The sequence below is a fragment of the Sciurus carolinensis genome, chromosome 3 (genome assembly GCF_902686445.1).
Source record: "Sciurus carolinensis chromosome 3, mSciCar1.2, whole genome shotgun sequence".
NCBI classification, from domain to species: Eukaryota; Metazoa; Chordata; class Mammalia; order Rodentia; family Sciuridae; genus Sciurus; species Sciurus carolinensis.
This window is the reverse complement of record NC_062215.1, coordinates 23642961-23664240: the sequence shown is the minus strand read 5'-3', so window position 1 is coordinate 23664240 and position 21280 is coordinate 23642961. Positions and strand designations below refer to the sequence as shown.

Genomic DNA, 21280 nt, shown 5'->3' with positions numbered 1-21280 from the left:
AGACACATTATTCATGTAGTCATTCCATATTTCAGTGGATGCCACGAGGGGATACAAAATGCATGAAATGACTCGGCCAAGGTCACACACTTCAAGGGACATAAGCGGAACAAGAATTACAGATACTCTCAAAGACAGCAACTCTTTCCCAGTACTAGACCCAGGACTCACTCTACCGGGAGGGATGGCCAGGGCCTGGGTGCCCAGGAAGTGAAAAGCAGGGGTCTTAGGTGCAAAAGACAAACGCCGGCAGAAAACCAGCCCACCGCCAATAGCAACTCAGGGCGCGTTCTACGTCACACGCAGCGGAGGCTAGCCCGAGCACGCCCTGGGGAAAGGGGAGTGGTGCAGCCTTCCGGAAGTGACGCACCTGGGGGCGGTCCTCGGCGGCGGTGGCGCGCGGCCTGGGCTCGCGCTGGGCTCCGCGCGCCCCCCGCCCCCCTCTATGAGGCAGAGGCCGCGGCGGCCGTTAGCACTGTCGCTTCGGGGGCCGCGGCGGGCGGGGCTCCGGTGGGGCCCGACCTAGTCCCCACCCCAGCCCGGCTCCCAGCCGCCCGCCCTCCCCTCCCTCTCCTCAATGCAGGGGGCCGAGCTCCGGGATGGCGAGGCGGCGGCGGCGGCCGCTTCCTACCGTGTCCTGAGCCGCCTCCTCGGCTATGGAGAGGCGGTCCCCGAGCCAGGCCCACCGCCGCCGCCCCCGGGCCATGGTCCTCCGCCGCCACCCTTCCTTGCGCGGCCGGGACCGCGGGGCTCCCGGCCGCCGCAGCTGATGGTGTTCCGCAACGTGGGTCGGCCGCCTGAGGAGGAGGACGCGGAGGCGGCTTCGGAGCCAGGACCCTCGGAACTGCTGTGTCCCCGGCACCGCTGTGCCCTGGACCCCAAGGCCCTGCCACCGGGCTTGGCGCTTGAGCGGACCTGGGGCCCGGTGGCTGGACTAGAGGCTCAGTTGGCGGCTCTGGGGCTCGGGCAGCCGGCGGGGCCGGGGGTCAAGACAGTCGGTGGTGGTTGCTGCCCATGCCCATGCCCGCCTCAGCTGCCCCCTCCTCAGCCCCAGGCTCCTATTGCCACCCCGCAGGCCGGGGAGGACCCCACAGAAACGAGCGACGCACTATTGGTCCTGGAGGGCTTGGAATCGGAGGCCGAGAGCCTGGAGACTAACAGCTGCTCGGAAGAGGAGCTCAGCAGCCCGGGCCGTGGAGGAGGAGGGGGCGGTCGGCTTCTGCTGCAGCCCTCAGGCCCCGAATTACCCCCAGTGCCCTTCCCGCTGCAGGACTTGGTCCCTCCAGGGCGCCTGAGTCGAGGGGAGCAGCAGCAGCAGCAGCAGCAGCAACAACCTCCCCCGCCGCCGCCACCTCCTGGGCCCCTCCGGCCGCTCGCCGCCCCTTCTCGGAAGGGCTCCTTCAAAATCCGCCTCAGTCGCCTCTTTCGCACGAAGAGCTGCAACGGTGGCTCCAGCAGTGGGGATGGAACCATCAAGAGGCCTTCTGGAGAGCTGGCTGCTTCAGCTGCGAGTCTGACGGACATGGGAGGCTCAGCGGGCCGGGAGCTGGACCCGGGGAGGTGAGACCAGTTCGGGGACTGACGACAAACTTCCATTTCTTGTCTCGTTTCTCCTTTTTTATACTGCTAACACGATCCTGCCAATTCTTCAGATATGATCTTCATGAGGAGGCAGAGTCTTGGGGCTAAAGGTGGTGACATCTTGAATTAGATCAGAGCTAATTGTGGAAACAGCTGGAAACAGCTTTCACTCAACAGAGTTCACACTGGGTGACACTTCTCAGTTGGTTAGCATCTCTCTGGAGATGATTTGAAACCCACTGCCCACCCCCACCCTGGCCCTGCTATTTTTCATTTCTTCCAAAGTGTCTTTCCACCTTACCCCAGCAGGGAGATTGCTGGAATATTTGGGCCTTTAGGGCAAAGAAATGGATGGAAATGTTTGGTATTTGGGGCAAAAAGTGTGACCCCTTTACCTTGTTTATTGTCTTGACCATCCTGTTATTCTGTTTACCTGCACCCTACTCTCCTTCACCCTCAGGTATACAAATGACCTAAGGAACTTGTGTAGTTATAGGCCAGCTATCTGTTGGGCATCTGTATTCAATTGTAATGTTTTCCTGATTTTTCTTTTAGATGTACTTGGTATCTAAATCCTACGTACTGACTACTGTCTGTGAAAACAGAAAATAGCTTTGCTCTGTCTCTCAAGCCCATGTGAGAGTTTGAATAAGATATAGACATTAGTGTATGAGTTCTAGGCTGATTAATGAAAATTCCAAAATTAGGCATTGAGCTTTTTTCTTGCATCTCTAAAAGGTGGACTGATCTTTGACACCTAGCATTAGATCTGTATTACCAATTTAGAAAGCTGTCAACTTTTGTGTCAATGAAATGAGATTTCCCTTGTGATAACTGTTGTTGTGGATTCTTGAAACACATTGGCAGTCACAAACAGCTAGGAGTTGTGGCACATGCCTGTGATTTCAGCTACTTGGGAGGCTAAGGCAGGAGGATTACAGGTTCAAAGCCAGCCTCAGCAACTTAGTGAGACCCAACCTCAAAATAAAAAATAAAAAGGGTTAGAGGTGTAGTTCAGTGGTAGAGGTCCCCTGGGTTCAATCTCTGATACATGCCCCCTCCCAAAGGAAAAAAAAAATGTATAAAGGTCAGCAGACTGTATAAGTTGATAAGTTGACAACCTTGCTGTGTACCAGAATCACTGGTGGTCTTTTTGAAAAGATCTGTATATATGAAACCCCCAAGATTTTGAATTTTTGTTTTCGTTTTTGCAGTATTGGAGATTGAACCCAGAGGCACTCCACCACTGAACCACTTCCCTATCCCTTTTTTTGAGACAGGGTTTCACTGAGTTGCCAAAGCTGGCCTTGAAATTGCAGTCCTCTTGCTTCAGCCTAACAGGTAGCTGTTACCACAAGTGTATGCACCATGCCCAGCAAAAATTTGAGTTTTTATTAAACCCCCAGTTGATCCTGGACTGGAAACCATTCCTTGACTTCTCAAAGAAACTAGGATACTCCAGGAGGAAAATGTGAGCTGGATTTGGCTTTCTTGCCCTTTCTGAACAGGTCTGCCATGGGTTTATTATCTTGGGGATCAGGCCAGACCCAAACTCCTTAAAGAAATCAATGTGGTGCCCCTTTAGGTAGGCCCATATTTCTACATTTGCTTCCTGATGAATTCATTTGCTGGGAGTTTAGGTCTTGAAAAGTGTGCTTCTGCTGAAACAGCTTTTTTTTTTTTGTGGTCACCTCTGCATTTGATGCTCCACTTACCAATAGAGATGAAATTTTCATCAGATGAGGGTGGAGGGTAGGATTGAAGCTATGAGTAAAGACATAGGATAGATTGCTAATTTTCTTGTGGTTTGTCTTGCCTTTGTTCCATATTGACCAGGATTTGGTCTAAGATTTCAGAAACACCAAATATGAGGTGTGGCGTGAAATTAGCTGTTACATCTAATAGATTAGGAAGAGGAAAAGGCATATAACATTATACGGTTTTTTTGCCTTTGGAAGCAGAATTTAATGGTCATTGGCTGCTCTGTCACCAACCTTCACACTAAGCACAATACAGATTTCTGCTGCAGAGCAAATTGGGCTGTACATCTGCAAAGAAGCTTAGTTCAGGGCACTGGAGAATTACATTTTTTGGTCCAAAGGCTTTTTCTGATGAATTAGAGAAGAGCTAGGTATTTGTATCTAAATGTTTGGATGACTGCTGTTTGTAGGCAGCATGTTGTATAGAGAATGCAAAGGTCTATATTCCCTTTCGACCCCCAACATCATCTGTGAGATGGAGGTTGAATTTGTCTTTTTTTTTTAAATCTATAAAATGGGAGAGCTATAGCTGTCTTGTTCTTACAGGAATAGAATAAAGACAAGAAAAATCTAGATGGAATATTTTGTGCTTTTTGGAAAAGAAGTAATAAGATTGAATTGGTAAATTTTTTCTGTGCATTGGATTTGCTGCTGCTTGTTAGCTTTTCCACAGCTTACTATGTGCCAGTCTTGTTGGCAGCCTCACAGCTGTGAGAAAATTGGTGAGTCTGGCCAGGGTAGTTGTGATTTCTGTGGATCTGCACCTCCTAAGCAAGTCCGCTGTGTTGGGAGGAAGGATGAGTTTGAATTTTTATCTTGTTCTCTTATTTTGATTGGTAGGACAATGGAAGCAGTGAGAAATTTTAGTCTTTTGCCAAAGGGTATATGCCTTCTTCCTCATTGTTGGTTGAAGTTAATTATGGGCCTCTGCTGTCATTGCTGTATAATTTGGGGCATTTACGGTAACCTCTAGGCATAATTCTCTTCACTCTTCTCAACATCTACCTTTCCCACAGCTATCTATTAGAAAGCACTTCCAATCATCATTTTATAAGGCTTAGCAGTTCTATATTTTAAAAACTAACTAAAACTTGACTTCCTTTCAGATGCTTTGGAATCTGCTAAGAGGACCTGACTGGATAATTCTGAGCCTTAAGAGTAGTATGAGTTAGCCTAGAGATTCCGCCCCCCCCCCCCCCCCCCCCATGGTACTAGGGGCATTCTACCACTGAGTTACGCCACCATCCTTTTATTTTATTTTATTTTATTTTTTTGAGACAGTCTCACTAAGTTGCAGTTGCAGAGCCTCTCCTTGACCTTATGATGATCCTGCCTCAGTCTCCCAAGTAGCTAGGATTACAGGCATGCACCACTGTACTCTCAGTGAGAACTCTTTTTAAGTGAAGTAAGAAATGGATCTGCCAACTACTCAGGTTTCTGTTCTTGGGAACTGGGCTGGGTCTTATATACCACACATATGTTGGAATTCAGAGAACTGGGCTTGATGCCTGTGGGCCTCATAATATAGAACTTTGTCCTATTTCAGGAAAACCAGTGAAGTTCCCTTGTCCTGTTTGCATATGTTGAGCTGATTGTGTTCTTTTGGATTTGGTGAAAAATAGCATTTGATCTGCCCTTTTTGAATCATAAATAATACACACTTGGTTGGAATGGATACCTTGTTCACTTTTCAAGATTTGTCTTTTTTTTTTGGAGTGCTGGGGATCGAACCCAGGGCCTTGTGCTTACAAGGCAAGCACTCTACCAACTGAGCAATCTCCCCAGCCCCCTGTCTTCATTTTTTTTTAATCATTCAAGGTCTGTCCTTCTAGGCCACTTCTTTTTTTTTTTTTAAATATATGTATTTTTTAGTTGTAGATGGACACAATATCATTTATTTATTTATTTGTTTGTTTGTTTGTTTGTTTGTTTGTTTTATGTGGTGCTGAGGATCGAACCCAGTGCCTCAAAAGTGCTAGGCAAGCATCTACCACTGAGCCATAACCCTAGCCCTCAAGATTTGTCTTTACCAAGATAACAGTTGGGGCGATTATGGGTAGTCTTCATAGTTGTGAGGTGGAGAAATGGACAATAGGTCTGTGGTAGTTTCCATTTGTCTATTTGTTGGAGAGAAAAATATAAATCTTTTTTTTTTTTTTTTTTTTGTGGTACTGGGAATCAAACCCAGGGCCTCGTGCTTGCAAGGCAAGCACTCTACCGACTGAGCTATCTCCCCAGCCCGAAAAATATAATTCTGAATAGTGAGGCAAGCTGTCTTGGCCTCTGAGACCCTGCTGTCATGGACAGACCTATCAATTCAGGAGAAAACTTTCTTATTGTTTCCTTGGGTCTTCAGGTCTAAGGGTGCCTTTTTGAGTCATAATATGAGAGTTGAAAGATTTTATGTTGTGGTGAGGAAGTTCTGACTTTATGTTTGGGTTTTGGGTCTATTGATCTTTTTAACTATTTTTCCACAAAGTGGTTGTGGTTGGCAACTCTCTGAGAATGAGCTCCCTGGCTTTAAGAAATCTCTGTGTGTTTGAATCTTGTGCCTTTTCACTTAACATTCTCCTGGCCAACATCATTCTTAAGATTTTAGGTGTTGGACTATGCCTCTTGGGTTTTTCCTGGAAGTTTCATCTGTAGGTTCTTTAGTTGGTTTATGATGTAGTTTTGGATCTGACCTTGCTGCACAGATGTCTGTGTATTGGAACTAAAAATGAACACATGGTTTTGTGCCTGTAGCACACGAACAGACACTGGCTTATGATGTGTTGGAAATGGCACAGGCTGCCTGACTTGGCGCTGTGTGCTTTAGCAGGGGCAGAGGTACATTGGGACTTCTAAGCTTGGTATTTGGGCATCCTACTTGGAAGTTACTTTAGAAAAGGATATTTGTAAGTCTTAGGGCATCAATAGAGGAACTATGGACAAGAGAGGGTGGGCTTATTATTTCATTGTTTTTATTTTAGGTTTCAAGGAATTCGAAAACTGGCCAATGGTTATATCTGTGTGTTGTCATCCTGAACAGTTTAGTGCTTATAACTCCTTTTATCTCATAAATCTATTGCAGTACAAATAGTAATTCTCAGGGTGCAAATGGACAGAAGCCTTGTCTCTTTTGCCATCTACAGCACTGGTGGTGACATAGCTCAGACAAAAGACTGCTAGCCTCTAAGAAGACCTTTGCTTTATGCTGTCTGCCCCTGTCCTGTCACCAGAGGAGTAACCCACCAAATTTTACCCCCAGCCCATGCTACCCCTCAAATGTCTCTGCTGCTAAGACTCAAATGGCTCACTGGCAAAGTTACAGTGGCTTAACTTTGTACTCTAATGTTTGTCAAGGTGATTAGGGGAGGAATAAATAACACAGGGATGTAGTATAGAGAATTCGTTTAAAATGTTTATCTAGAGCCACATCATTCATGTTGCTCTGGAAAAAAACCAGGACATCCACTTAGAATGAACTTTCATCATTCCATATGTTTTCTATATACAAAAGGAGGTATAGAAAATATATGTACTTGAGAAGCTTAGCAAATGTGTAGAATGTTATCAGTACCTTTGAAGACCTGAGTGTTGCTTCCTGTTTACATTTTGTTCCTCCCCCAAGTAACTGCCATTCTCAATTTTATGTTAATCATTCCCTTGTTCCCTTGTTTTTTTTTTTTTTTTTTTTTTTTTACTAGTCATCTAGATTGGCCTTTTCCTGAATGACTGCTATTAGAATGCTCTCAGGATCCCTGAGGTAGAAAACACTTTGGATTTTTAGTTAGGCAGCATCTCCCAAAGAATGAAAGAAGCACACATATTTATTATTAGTCTTATTCAGCCTTGGGGACCTTTTACCTCTTAGTTCCAGCTTCAAGGCACCCTTATTTGCCAGGAAAAAAACTATCCTGGTGCTCTCAAATAGCTCTGCCTGGTTTTAGATTCAGATGTTTTTCTGGATCCTAGAAACTATGATTCTCTTCTTCAAAATGTCGGGGGTGGAAGAGAAGATGATGAGCTGAAGTGAGAAGAAGGCCTCCACAAGATATGTGCATTTGGGTACTGCCGTTCTTCAGTACTTGGCACTGAAGACTCATCCCCAGCATGGGCAGATGGCAGAGTAATGCAGCTTCCTTTGAAAGGAGGCATACAGCCAAATGGCTGAGGTGTGAACCTTTTGAAAGGCTAGTGCTTTGGGTTTCTACTTGCTTAGTTTAATGTTGTAACCACAAGTTAGGGAAGAAAAGTCAGGAACCTCTTCAGAAGTTCATGTCCAGTAGAATTAACTTTCCATTCTAGCCCTTGGATTGTTGGCACTAAACTGCAGTCATTAAAAACTTTTTTAAACAGAGGAGCTATATGTGGTTGTATATTGTTTTTATGTAGCCAGTATCTCCTGTGTGTGTTGTGGGTGAGGTATTCACAATGTGTGTCATTAGACCCTTCACCTCTCAGCAGGAGGTTGCAGAGGGAGTGTGATGACAAGTTCAGGAGAAGGAAACTACCTGTGCTTCAGCTCTTTCTGAGTAAAATCTTCATAATATGATTTTGGAATTCTGAGATGATTAGACATCCATCTTAAATTATAATTGCATAAACATCTCTGAAGTCAGATAATTTTTAAATAGGATTTCATTTTGGATTTTCTTTGCTTTTGCAATTGATTGTTAAAAAGAAATAAGTTCGGGGATATAACTCAGTTGGTAGAGTGCTTGCCTTGCATGCACAAGGCCCTAAGTTCAATCCCTAGCACCAAAAAAAAAAAAAGAAAAAAAGAAAAGAAAAGAAAAGAAAAAGAATTAAGTCTATTTATCCTTTGGGTGAGAATATTTTTGAAAAGTGAGCCTGCAATCAGGCCTGGAGTCAGGCCCTGTAATACCATAATTATAGATATAACACATGTAGTCATTCAGTCAATCCTGGGTTGGGACTTTTTTCAAGTCTAGTTTATTGAGATATAGTTGTGTGTTGTGGTATGCCCACCCTCCCATAGGAATTGTTGAATGTAGGGGAGGGCACTCAATCACTGAACCACATCACCAGTCCTTTTTGACTTTTTGAGTCAGGGTCTCAAGAAGTTGCTTAGGACCTCTCGAAGTTGCTGAGGCTAGCCTTTATTTTGTAATCCTCCTGCCTTAGCCTCTGATCTGCTGGGATTACAGGTGTGCACCAGTTCTGTTAATTTTGAGAAACTTGTGTCAGTATGTAGCCTATTTTCCTCACCTCAATAAGATCTTTTCTTGTAGTCAATTCAGTCATCCTGAGTTGAGTTTTTTAAATACAGTACATTTCTGACTAGAAAGTCTAGTTGGAGTCTTTGAATTTTTTTCATTTCTTGCTGAAAGACCAGTTGAAATTAGTAGAAACCAAAGTCACCTTTGGTGTGTAAACTAAAGGAGATTTAGAACCTGGAGTGATGATGCGGGCTTGCAATTTGGTGATTCCAGAGGCTGAGATAGGAGGATTGAAAATTCAAAACCAGCCAGGGCAACTTAGAAAGACCCTGTCTCAAAATAAAATACAAAAAGTGGATGCATCTTAGTGGTAGAGTACTTGCCTGGCATATATGAGACTCTGGATTCAATCCTCTATACTGCCAAAAAAAAAAAAAAAAGGGCAGGGGTGTGATCTGAGTTTTCAGGTGGTCCCTGAAAAAAGGAAGAGGAGCTCAGAGAGAAGGGGCTGCCATTGGGTGCAAGGCAGGGAACTGACCCTGAAGTGACGATCTTGTGAACCTTGGTATTGGCCCACACCTCAGGGCAATTGTGTAGAATTCAGAGGTCACTGTGGTTCAAGATTGCAGTGCTTCTGTAGTGTTCTTCTCAGGTCAGAATATGTTCCCTGGCTCCCTTTGGGACCTCCTACTCTTAGATCAAGCCCAGAGGGAAAGCTGTTGCTGTAAGCTGGCACCTACTCAGGTCTAGAGCTTTGTCTTGGCTCCCAGATGAAAATCAACTCTGTTTCCGACTTACTTCCTCTTGAAATGGACTTGCTAATTACCACTCAAGGTGCTTTACTCTTTGAATGTGCTGGGTTTGGAGTGATCCAGAGGGATTTCTCATTGCTTTGTAGGCTGGTGAATTTGGTAGCCAAATCTATTTATGGAATTGCCTTAATTATTTTACTCTCCTTTAAATTTAAGGCTTTTTTACAAAAGTGTTGCTGACAATGACTAGGTGTGCTTTGTTTTTCGCTGCATCTGAAATTGAGTGTAGTAATGATTTAAATGCACTCATGTTCATTTCTCCCCTTTATTCTCTGTGTGCTTTCTTGCCCCTTAGGAAACCCAGGTTGACAAGAACTCAAAGTGCCTTTTCTCCGGTCTCCTTCAGCCCCCTGTTCACAGGTAAGGATGATATCTTTTTCTTCTAATATCTGAAAGCAGGAGTGTTCTGAGACCTGTCAGGAAATACACTTGCAGATGCATAACAGGGGGAGCTTCAGGCATGTCTGCAGTAATTTCCTTCATTCCATGCCCACTGGGTTTGGGATAAGGCTATTTTTATGGTGTGGAATGTATTCTTGACTTTGGATGCCTTAAACTTGGAGGTAAAGTCTGCTTTTTGGTGATTGGGTGGCCTTAGCAGTTAGGCAGTGCTTAATTTCAGGGTCATCACAAATAAATTAAATGTAGAAATTATAAATTGATAAGCATAAAAGACTCTCTAGTCATATAATTCCTGTCCCTGCTTCTAAGAGAGTTCATAGATTTTCTAATAAAAATGATCCATAGTATCTGATCTATTTTTAAAGACTTTGGGCAAAGGGGATTACATGAGCTCTTGTCTTACTCATTTTAGGGGTGAGCAATTTTTGCAGCTGTTAAGAGTTCTTCATGGTGTCTAATTTAAGTCTCTCCTCTTGCAGCAGGAGCACAGCTGCTAAAATAGGAAGGCTGTTTGAATGTCCTGCGGGTAATGGGTAGCTGCTGCCTTGTTTTATGGGGAATTTTTTTAGATAGGGAGACCCTCTGTTCCGCTAGTTGGGTGTGAAGCTTCTGATTGAATAAGCTATTATAGCAAAGGTCTTTACCACACCTCAACTCTTAGAAACTGAATATTCTCATTTTAAAAAAGTTTCTCAATTATAATCACTAGTTGTGAATGAGAAGCCTTTTAAAAAAATCCCAACTTCAAATTCTTTTGGATATTATGTCCCTTAAAAAGGTGTTTGGAAGAATTATGATTTGGGATGGATATTTCTGAAAGATGGTAAGCAGACCAGTAGGACCCCCCATTTGGGTAAACTGTGAGCTGTCAGAACAAGTGAGTTGGTATCTGTGTAGACATCTATTATAGTAGAGAAGGAGGTCTCTGTTCTTTCTCCAAGCCTAGAATTGAACAATTGTGTACTAAAGCCAGGTACAGTGCCACACACTTGTAATCCCCACTACTAGAGAGGCTGAGGCAGGAGGATTGTGAGTTTGGGCTCAGCCTAGGCAACATAGCAAGATCCTGTCTTAAAAAAAAAAAAGAAAGAAAGAAAAATTTTGTGTATTGTTGGCAATGTGTCTTTCTAGCTAACAGTTAATTTCTCCTTAAAGTAAGAAATACACACATTTGTAATTTTAGGTTCAAACACCTAAAATTATGGAATCACATCTTTTATTTAAGTACTACACCTATAACATAGATCTCTCTGACCTGCCAGGAAAGACACTTCTCTGGGCCTGTTGCACTGCTCAGGGCAATGAGGCTGTCAATTACCATGCTGTGTGATGAGGCCATACCAGCTTCCTAGAACTTTTCTTCCCCAACCGCTTTAGTACTGGGCATGGAACTCAGGGCCTTGGGCATGCTAGACAATCGCACTAAGCTACATCTCTAGCTCTCTGCTTATCCTTTTGTGTGTGTGTGTGTATGTGGTACTGGGGATTGAACCCATGGCCTTGGGCATGAGAGGCAAGCACTCTACCAACTGAGCTATATCCCCAGCCTCCCTTTTTTTTTTTTTAAATATTTTTAGTTGCAGATAGACACAATACCTTTATTTTTTAAATTTATTTTTATCTGGTGCTGAGGATTGAACCCATTGCCTCATACATGCTAGGCAAGTGCTCTACCACTGAGTTACAACCCCAGCCCCCCTCTGCTTATCTTAGTGTTTAAGAACTTTGTTAAGCTGGTGCATACCTATAATCCCATCGGCTGAGGAGCTGAGGCAGGAGGATCGCGAGTTTAAAACCAGCCTTAGCAACTTAGCGAGGCCCTAAGCAACTGGGTGAGATCCTCTCTCTAATAAAATATAAAAAAGGGTTGGGAATGTGGCTCAGTGGTTAATCACTGCTGTGTTGAATCCCAAGTACCCAAAAAAAAAAAAAGAAAAAAAAAAAAAACCTTTGTAAAAAAAATTTAGATTCTGAAAACCTGCCTCTTGGCCTTTTAAAGATATCGACCACCTCATTTTTCTCAACCTGAAACATTTAAATACTAACTAAGGGGCTAATTCAGCCCTGAATGAGAAGAATGTGTTGAAAGTAACATCTCAAGGGTTAAATTAGGAACATTCTGAGTTCTGATCTGTAGAGCAGACTTCAGAACCTATCCCTGACCATTAACCTGCCTTAGAATATACGCTTCATTTCCTGGTGACTTAGTGGAGAGTGGTTAGGTGGAGTTGGGTGGCAAGGAGTACAGGATATAACATAGAACAAAACTGCATGACATACTGGCAAGTAAGGGAAATCATGAATCACCCTCACCAAGTTCCTACTGGGAAGCTTCCTCTAAGCTTATCTCTGACTTAGTAACTGAGGAAGTAGTTTTAGTGTCATAAATCCACTTTCAAACTCCGTAACCTCAACTATTAGGAAGGAACTGATAAATGGTAGGTTCTCGTATAGGTGAATACTCTGGAAAATCTAGTTATGGAAAGCCATCCAGGTGAATGTTGGAACCTTTATCTGCATGCAGCTAATCCTGCAGTTAAATTGACTAGTTAAATTGACTAGTGAGCTGATGAGCATTATATTTTGAACTTTTTAAGAGCCACGAACCTCTGGTCACCCTTGCTTGCCCTTTTACTTTCCTCTGCTTCTGGCCTCAGCTTTGGGCAAGGTGCTTCTGTAACACACTTGCTCTATGAATCCCTCAGGTGAAACAGTGTCGCTTGTGGACGTGGACATTTCTCAGCGGGGCCTGACTTCTCCACACCCTCCAACTCCCCCTCCTCCTCCAAGAAGAAGCCTCAGCCTCCTAGGTATAGTTTCCTCCCCTCTGTGCTATCTTTCCCTAGTGGGAGGGTGAGATTTAGGGCCTTGTTCTTTGTCAGGAGCCAGACGAACTTTTGGGTTTCTAATGATGACCCAATTATTTCATGTCCCTTTTTCAGCACCCCTGTCATCTCCCTAGGCAGTTAAACGGGTGTCTTACCTGCATGCTGCAATATTTACTGTCCATTAATTAGCTTTTCATTTATCTTGCCCTGAATCTACTGCTATTGAACTGCTTTAGAAATAGCCTTACTCTCCTGCTTTCTAAGCAGAGCAAACCAAATTAAGATGATTGTTATCCTCTGTGCAAAAAGATGGGGTGAAGGTCAGGCCAACTTGCCCCAGAGGGCAGCCCAATAATCCTTCTCCCTCTGTTCTGCCTTCACCTCACTCATTCTGTGCTCATTTTTCTGAACCTCTTTGCTTTTGTTCTCTCTTCTAGATGATATCAGTGGGACGCTGCCTACATCCGTCCTTGTGGCTCCGATGGGGTCTTCCCTGCAGTCTTTCCCCCTACCTCCGCCTCCTCCACCCCATGCCCCAGGTTAGCTTAGCTTAGAGACAAGACTTATAAGAATTGAAGGATGGGAGAAATCTATTTATGGAAATAACTATGAGAAAACTTAAATCTTTTCCCCTTTGGCTGGACCAGAACTCCTTGGAAATGAGGCGGAGATCTGTTTTTTCTAACTTGTTTCTGTGTGGAGGTGAATCTGATTTTTCTTAGGAATGAAAAACTGTTGTATTTTTCATCTCTTTGCTACTAAGACTGTTTTGTGATCCTTAGGCAGATATCACATAAGAAATTATATTAATTTCAGGATAGTGAGGAGGTTTAGTATGTTGCTGGTTTTCAAAGTTCTGTGGTTTTTCTAAGCTTTTAGTATTTACTGCAGCCTTGTAAATAAGTACCAAGCATTTAGTAGCCCATACCTGCTTTGCCAGCCTCCAGTACCCAAGGAATAAAATGAATGAAATCAGCATTGTTTTCTACTTGCTTGGCAAAATCGTTACTCTTCCTGGGCAAGTAAGCCAGTCACTATTTCCAAGGCTGCTTTACCGGCACTTCACTTCGAGGTGGGAGAAGTTGGAATCGCTCTAGGCTGGTGAAGCCCCTGAAGTAGTCACCTTAGTCAGGTTAGTGAGCAGCTCCCTTACCCCTTTCCTGGGGTTAAATGCCCCCACCCATCCTTCACAGCTTACACAAGCCCACACAGCTTTTTGTTCCAGCCCATCCAGCTCTTTCCCACTGCTTTGGCTTCCACCTTTCCAGCTTAGCTTCTAATGCCTTGCCCCTCTTCAGTTAGCATCTCTTTTTGGGGGGAGGGTCTGTCTGTGGATGGAGCAATGATGGTAAACAAGTGACCCCCACTTTCTTACCCTGCAGATGCATTTCCCCGGGTTGCCCCCATCCGAGCAGCTGAATCCCTACACAGCCAGCCCCCCCAGCACCTCCAGTGTCCTCTCTACCGGCCTGACTCCAGCAGCTTTGCAGCCAGCCTTCGAGAGCTGGAGAAGGTAGGTGGTGCCTGAGGAATGGCAGCCCACCTTTTCTTTCATGTACATGTTCTATGCCAAGACCCTCCTTGATTTTAGAGGAAGAGTAGTTTGCTTGCCTCTGTATTTACAGTGAGAAAATAATGTGCTATTTTTGTTAATTCTACAAGAGATGTAATAAAATTGAATTTGAGGGGGAAAATGTGAACATGATGAAGGAAGGTTTTAGAGAAATGTTCAGTTGTTCAATTTAAAATCCCTTCTCCATTCCCTTCCCTGTACCCTTCCCTTCCCTTCTCCCTCCTCTCCCTCCCCTCCCCTCCCCTCTCCTCCTTCCCCTCCCCCTTCCCCCTTCGCTCCCCACCCCCTTTCCTTTCCTTTCCTTTTGCCTTGGTAAAGGACTTATAGAATTAGTTTTCCATTACTTCGAAGGACTAAAGGTAAAATGAGTCTCATCGCCATTGCTGACACTTGTAGTGATTTTTGCCTACTCAAACGTTTTGGAGACTGGGGGTTGTCCTTTAGTAAGTGGATTGTGCTGAAAACTTTGACATTTCTCTGTTCTTTTAACCACATGTCTATTTCTTACCTTTGATAGTGTGGTTGGTATTGGGGACCAATGAATTGGGAAGATGCAGAGATGAAGCTGAAAGGGAAGCCAGATGGTTCTTTCCTGGTACGGGACAGTTCTGATCCTCGTTATATCCTGAGCCTCAGTTTCCGATCACAGGGTATCACCCACCACACTAGAATGGAGCACTACAGAGGTAAGAGGTGCTGATGTTATGAGAGTCTTTTTCCCCCTTTGCTTGTTTCTACCTTTACTACCTGACTTTTTCATACGAAGGATTTATAGGAATGGAACTAGAAATAGGAGCAGAATTCTTATGGACTTATTCAAAGTTGATATGGGCTCTGGTTTTAGTTACTAGAAGAAATGTTGGAGAGGCGGTAGGAAAGGGAGAAGAAAGGTTCTTCCTTCCATTTATTTATTTATGGCAGTACTGGTACTTGAACCCAGGGCCTTGTACATGCTAGGCAAGCACTTTACCACTGAGCTACATCTCCAGCCCTAAGGTTCCATTTAAAAGTCTCCTCAGCATCTTGTCTCCTAAATAGGAACAAAATTACTGAAGAGGCTTCTGAGAACAGAGCCAGTAAAACTCTTTTGGTAGAAGTAAGAAATAACCTAGGACCATTAGACAAATTCTCCTAAGTTTTATTTATAACTATACTTACCATCCAGAGATCCTGCGATTGTCCTGTTCTGAATTTCTTTGTCTAATAGTGACCTTTGTCTGATAGTCACTTCCTGCCAGGCAGCATGGCGATGACAATTTTCTCTTTAGGTCAGGTTTGTAGTTTCTTAGAAAGCATTCATTGGAATGCTTAAAGTTAGTGGGATCCATTTAGACTATCTCCTGTCCTTCTAGTGATATGTCTTCCTTTGTGGTCATGTGGTGTTTTGGGTACACAGATTATCTATGAGCTGACTTGTTAACACAGCTCTCTGGATTGATTTTTGTATTGAGGCAGTCTGTATTTGACTTGAGTCTGAAACTTGTATTTATCATTGGTGGCATATCTTTTGTCAAAATCCTTGCATATGCTACAAATAAAAAAGGAAGTGGCTTTTAGGTCAGTGTAGCTTTGGCCTTCATTTCCTCTACCTTAAAGGTATAGGAAAAGAAAAGACCTTCAGTCCAAAGACCTGAGAATGAATTGAATAACAGGGAGACTACTGCCTATTTCCTGCTGTTCCTAAAAACCAAAATCAAACAGAAATACCAAAATGCAGGACAAAGCATTTCAGAGTGTTTTGTTAAACCTGTTAAAATGAAAATGAATATGTTAAGGGAATGATGAATAAATGCTTAACCTTTAAGTTTCTGGTAAGTGAGACACCAGGAATGAGAACTCATGCAAATAGTTCTCCAACTTCTTTTTGTTCAAAGAGACTATTTCTTCCTTGAATAAGTGGAGTTTTTAATAGTAATCTTGTAGGCCTTTCAGTTGTCAGTTTGCAGTGGCATATTTGTCTTCATCTTTTAAAGTGATATTGTAAGAGTAACTAGAGAGACTCAAATCACAGTTCCCTAGTATGAGTAGTATCCTTTATCTGTATGCTTTTTTTGGGTGATTCTTTTGAAATCTAGTGCTTTAGTTTTTGAAATTTTTCTTTTTGGTGTTGTTGAAGCCATGGAAGTTCAGATTCCCTTTTGCCTTTGGAATTCTGATATTCTGACATTTGAGGTGGAAACTTTGTCACAAGTTGGGGCATGGTTGGGTTTTTGTGTGTGTGTGGGTGTGTGTTGCTGGGGTTTGAACCCAGGGCCTTGTGCTTGTGAGGTAAGCACTCTACCAACTGAGCTATATCCCCAGCCCCTAGGTTTTTTTTTGTTTTTTTAAAATAATTTTTCAGTTATTGATGGACCTTTATTCTTTATTTCATTTATTTACTTATATGCAGTGCTGAGAATTGAACTCAGTGCTTTACACATGTAAGACAAGTGCTCTACCACTGATCTACAATCCCAGCCCCGGGGCATCGATTTTAAAGAAGGAAAAAACTGTAATCCTAGCAGCTCGGGAGGTTGAGGCAGGAGGATTGTGGTTTCAAAACCTGTCTCAGCAACATAGGGAGGCCTTAAGCAACTTAACAAGACCCTGTCTCAAAATAAAATATAAAAAGGCCTGGGGATGTGGCTCAGTGGTGTTCAATTCCTGGTACCAAAAAAAAAGAAGGAAAAAACTTAGATTTTGATTTTCTGTGCCTAACACACACATGAATGAGTGAGACCCGTGAAATAGCTGTGCCTGTCTTAGCTAATCTGTGAATGCTTGAAGACTTAGATCTTTTTAACAGGGATATCATTTAAACTTGATTTTGCTATTGGTAGTCTTTTCTTATGGTCTTTATAGGACATATGTGTATTTTATAGACATGTGTTCGTGTATATATGTTTATATATGTACACACGCTAACATATAAGTAGTATATATATGTACGTATAAATATAGGAAGTCTATGACTTAAGGGTTTATGTTCATATTTGACAAGATATTTTATTATAATATTTTTCTGATTTGAATTTATTATTAATAAAAACCTCATAAGACCTAATTTATGTCTTATTAAAGGCAACATCTTTATTCCCATTGATTGTGAGATAAGCAGGAACAGGTGACTTCAGGGACCTTGGACCCAGCTTGCCCACAAACTGTGCCCTCCCAAAAGTGAGAATCAGTGTAAAAATGTTCAAACCTTCCTCTTAGATCTTTCTAAACTAAATTTTGAGGTTTTTACTTTTTAATTTTCCAGGAACCTTCAGCCTGTGGTGTCATCCCAAATTTGAGGACCGCTGTCAATCTGTAGTAGAATTCATTAAGAGAGCCATCATGCATTCCAAGAATGGAAAGTTTCTTTATTTCTTGAGATCCAGGGTTCCAGGTAAGGATGTAGTATTGATTATTTAACTTAACATGAGTATGATCCAATGTAGTATCAAAATGCCCCCCCCCACCACCACTTGAAGTTTTTTTTTTTCCTGGCTATTTTGGCACTTTTTTACACAGTCCAGTGGCTTTGAACTTTAGTGCTGCAATATAACTGAGGAGGAATCTTTGCTTTTTCAACCACCTGAATGAGAAAACTGCTCCAACCTTTGATGCCCAGGCATCATATGAACATTTGACATTCTGAGATGTCTTTTTGTTTCTAATGCAAACATCTTGACACTTACCTGTGAAACAGAGTGTGAGAGCTCTCAGGTCATTTCCACAGGAATGGGGAAGGTAGGATTGAGTGTTCAACAGAAAGGCAGTGGGAGTGTCCAGGAAGCTAGATTCAGTTGCAGTCTGTTAGAAGGTATATGCTGTGGTCCTACCTCATTGTGCTAAACTTGCTGTCAAAGAGTAGACATTTTTTGTTATATCTTGTTGTCTCTACCATTGTTGAAAACGAAGACTTCTCTCCATTTGGTACCATGCTGATGTGGTTATGTAGGCTTTCTGCCCACTTCATTTGTATAATCTCTTTTGGAAGGGAACAGGGGTGGTATGGAGGAGTCTGCTTTTATATTATTGGGTAAAGCAAAGTGACAAGCACATTAATGTGAGGAAATTAAGGATACAAACAGAACTTAAAATGAGAACTTCATGTTTTCCCATTGAATTAAATTAAGATTCTTAAACAGGGTGCTAAGAAATTGCTCTAAAAAATAGGAGTTGCCAGGGAGCTTTAGGCAGAACATCAGGAATAGGATGGAGCCAGGTGACAGGAATGTTTTGTATAATCTTGGTGATTTAAATAAGACACGACAAGGCGTGAACTGTTTTAATTCCTACTTTATTTAGTATTTGCCTCAGTGCTGTCAACACAGTCAGGTCTCATGCAGTTGACTTGGTTAAAAGGAAATTTTAGGATGGGTGCAATGGCATGTGCCTATTATCCGAATTTAGGAGGCTGAGGCAGGAGGGTCACAAATTCAAAGCCATTCTGGGCAACTTAGTGAGACCCTGTCTTAAAAAAATGGACATTTTTTTTTTGAAAGGCTGGGGATGTAGCTTAGTGTGCCCGGGGGTTCAATCCCCAGTAACACCACCCCGCCTGCCTGCGCTTGTGCACACACAAAAAGAAGTTAGAATCCTTCTTCACAGGAATTGACTCTGCTAAGCAGTTTTTAAAGTTTGTGGCTTTTGGGGAGATACTTATTTAACAAACATTTATTTTGTCATTTAGTGTAAAAAAATAAGTCACATCACTACCCTCAGAGAGCTCATAGCCTCAAAGGGGGTAAGCAAGAAGACAAAGGCAAGAACACATGTTCAACTCAGAACCAAGCATAACAATGATTGACAAGGTCTGGATAATAAGGTCTGCTTGTGGGAGAACCAGGCAACTCTCAAAGAGAGATATCTCTAATTTCGTACAACAACCTCAAAGTTAGTTAATAGGTCAGTCCATTAAAAAAAAAAAAAAAAAAAAAAAAAAAAAAGGCTATTTTTATTTTGCCAATGAGGAAACTGAGGCTGAGGCTCAAAAGTCAAGATACTTATTTTAATAGTGACTTAACTGACCTGAGCCAAAGTACAAAGCCTATGCTTTATTTACCACCACTCTTGTTACCTGAAACGTAGCACTGATTAAATTGAAATTTGAGCTTGCTGATATTTTGGAAACTAACGAAGGTAGAATCATATTTATTAGTACTGATTGCAGTCTGGACCCATTCATTTCACGGTTATAAACTGAACCCCCAACTCTACACAGGAGTCTCAATAAAGAGGGTGTTTGGCACAAAATCTCTGCTGTTGTTAGAGCAAACTCAAAGTACACATGACCTTTGTAGTTGGGAAATCTTCATCTATGAAGTGCATGAGGAAAAAAATACCTTCTAAAAAATTCACATTTAAGGAAATCAGTTATATCCTCTTTTGTAACCATCATTAAGCTTATAATTACTTTTCAATGACATGCCTTCCCTATATACCAGGGTTTCTCAACTTTGCACCTTCAGCAGCCTTGACATTTTAGGATGGACAATTCTTTGTTGTGTGGAGCTGTCCTGTGCATTGGAGAAAGTTTAGTAGAATAGAATCCTTGTCTTCTACTCATTATGTGCCACTATCATTCCCCCTCAGTTGTAATAATCAAATGTCTCCAGAGGCCAAAATCATCCCCAATTGGGAACCATTGCTATGTGCCATAGGGTTAAAAAGGATGAGGTCTGGAGCTAGAACACCTGAGTGACACTCCCCAGCCCTGCTAGTTACTAACTGTGTGATCTTAGGCATGTAACTGAATCTGTCCACCTCCGTTTCCTCAGCAGTAAAATGGGGGTAATAATAATAACTGTCTTACAGGATTGCTTTAAGAAATACAAGAGATAATTCATGAAAAATATTTGAGACAATGCCTGATCCACAGTAAACACTCCTTTTCTTCATGACTTCTAAGACAGTGGTATCTAGGCCTCTTAGCCCTATAAAGGAGGCACTATTCAGGATATGTTTGTGAATGACACTCTAGGTGGCCCCTGGGTTACCTTTGTTGTTATCTTTTCTCTATTTGATTACCAGGTTCTCCAGGGCAAGAACTATCTTTCCTTTTCTTTGTTATATTATTGCATACTAGTAAACTCAAATATTTGCTGATGAGATATTAAACATATTCAGAAGAGATTATTTCATGGATGCTTGTCAAAGAAACCAGGACTTCTTTCCTGGGGATTTGTGATCAAGAGTTTTCAGGCTTCTCCTGAGAAGTGATTTATCCTTTTCTTAGAGGCATACAGTATGCCACTGAAAGGCTTCCCTTGCTTGCTCTGGCTACACAACCCCCACTAGCAACTCTCCTGAATGTTTGTAAATCAGTCTTACTCTGGGTTTTCCTTCCTTATGCTCATTTGTTTAGTTTGAGAATAATGTAATAAACCATGGATGCTTATTATCTAACCTCAACAGCCTTCATTCAGCCCATGACCACTCCTGCCCTGTCCACATTATGTGTCTGCTCCTCATTGCCTACTAGTATTTTTTGTTAGTTTGCTTTGTTGAAATATAATGTTAAAATGCATAAATCAGTTTTTGGTTTGTTCTTATTATCTTAGAGCAAATCCCAGATATCATCTGCAAATATTTTAGTATGTTTCTCTTAGAGATTATTATTTTTTCAAAATCGTATTTTAGAATATGTGTATATTTATAGAAAAATTACAAAGATTATAAAGGAAAATTGAGTTCCCATATACCTCCTTTACCCAATTTCTTCTACTAGTAACATTTTACATTAGTCACAATTATGTTTGTCACAATTCATGAACTCTTATTAATAAATTATACTAGTTATTATTCAAACTTCCTGTTTACCTAAAGTTCTCCTTTTGTTTCAGAATACAATCCAGGCTACCACCTTATACTCAGTTATATCTCCTAAATTTTTTTTGGCTATGACAAGTAGATAATATCTATTTTAAAAGTGTATTCATGGGGGCTGGGGTTGTGGCTCAGTGGTAGCGCACTCACCTAGCATGTGTGACGTCCTGAGTTTAATCCTCAGCACCACATAAAAATAAAATAAAGGTATTGTGTACACCTACAACTTAAAAAAAAATTGAATTCATGAGCTAGGGTTGTGGCTTAGTGGTAGAATGGTTGCCTCCCACGTGTGAGATACTAGGTTCGATCCTCAGTACCACATTAAAAAAATATAAGTAAATAAACAAAATAAGTTCTTGTG

The 21280-nt window shown here is 42.1% G+C and overlaps 1 protein-coding gene across 3 annotated transcripts in view; it reads left to right on the top strand.

Annotated features, from left to right (window-relative positions):
* Positions 1-371: 371 nt before the first annotated feature.
* Socs7 (suppressor of cytokine signaling 7) overlaps positions 372-21280 on the top strand; it is a 41232-nt gene continuing 20323 nt past the window's right edge. The window contains exons 1-7 of one of the 3 annotated variants that reach the window (XM_047545913.1): positions 372-1560; positions 9614-9678; positions 12426-12530; positions 12986-13087; positions 13931-14061; positions 14639-14807; positions 17363-17491. In XM_047545913.1, the coding sequence (XP_047401869.1) occupies positions 578-1560; positions 9614-9678; positions 12426-12530; positions 12986-13087; positions 13931-14061; positions 14639-14807; positions 17363-17491 (1684 nt within the window). In that variant the 5' untranslated portion in view covers positions 372-577. The remainder of the gene's footprint in view (positions 1561-9613; positions 9679-12425; positions 12531-12985; positions 13088-13930; positions 14062-14638; positions 14808-17362; positions 17492-21280) is intronic. The other 2 variants (XM_047545914.1, XM_047545915.1) reach the window with 2 other exon arrangements.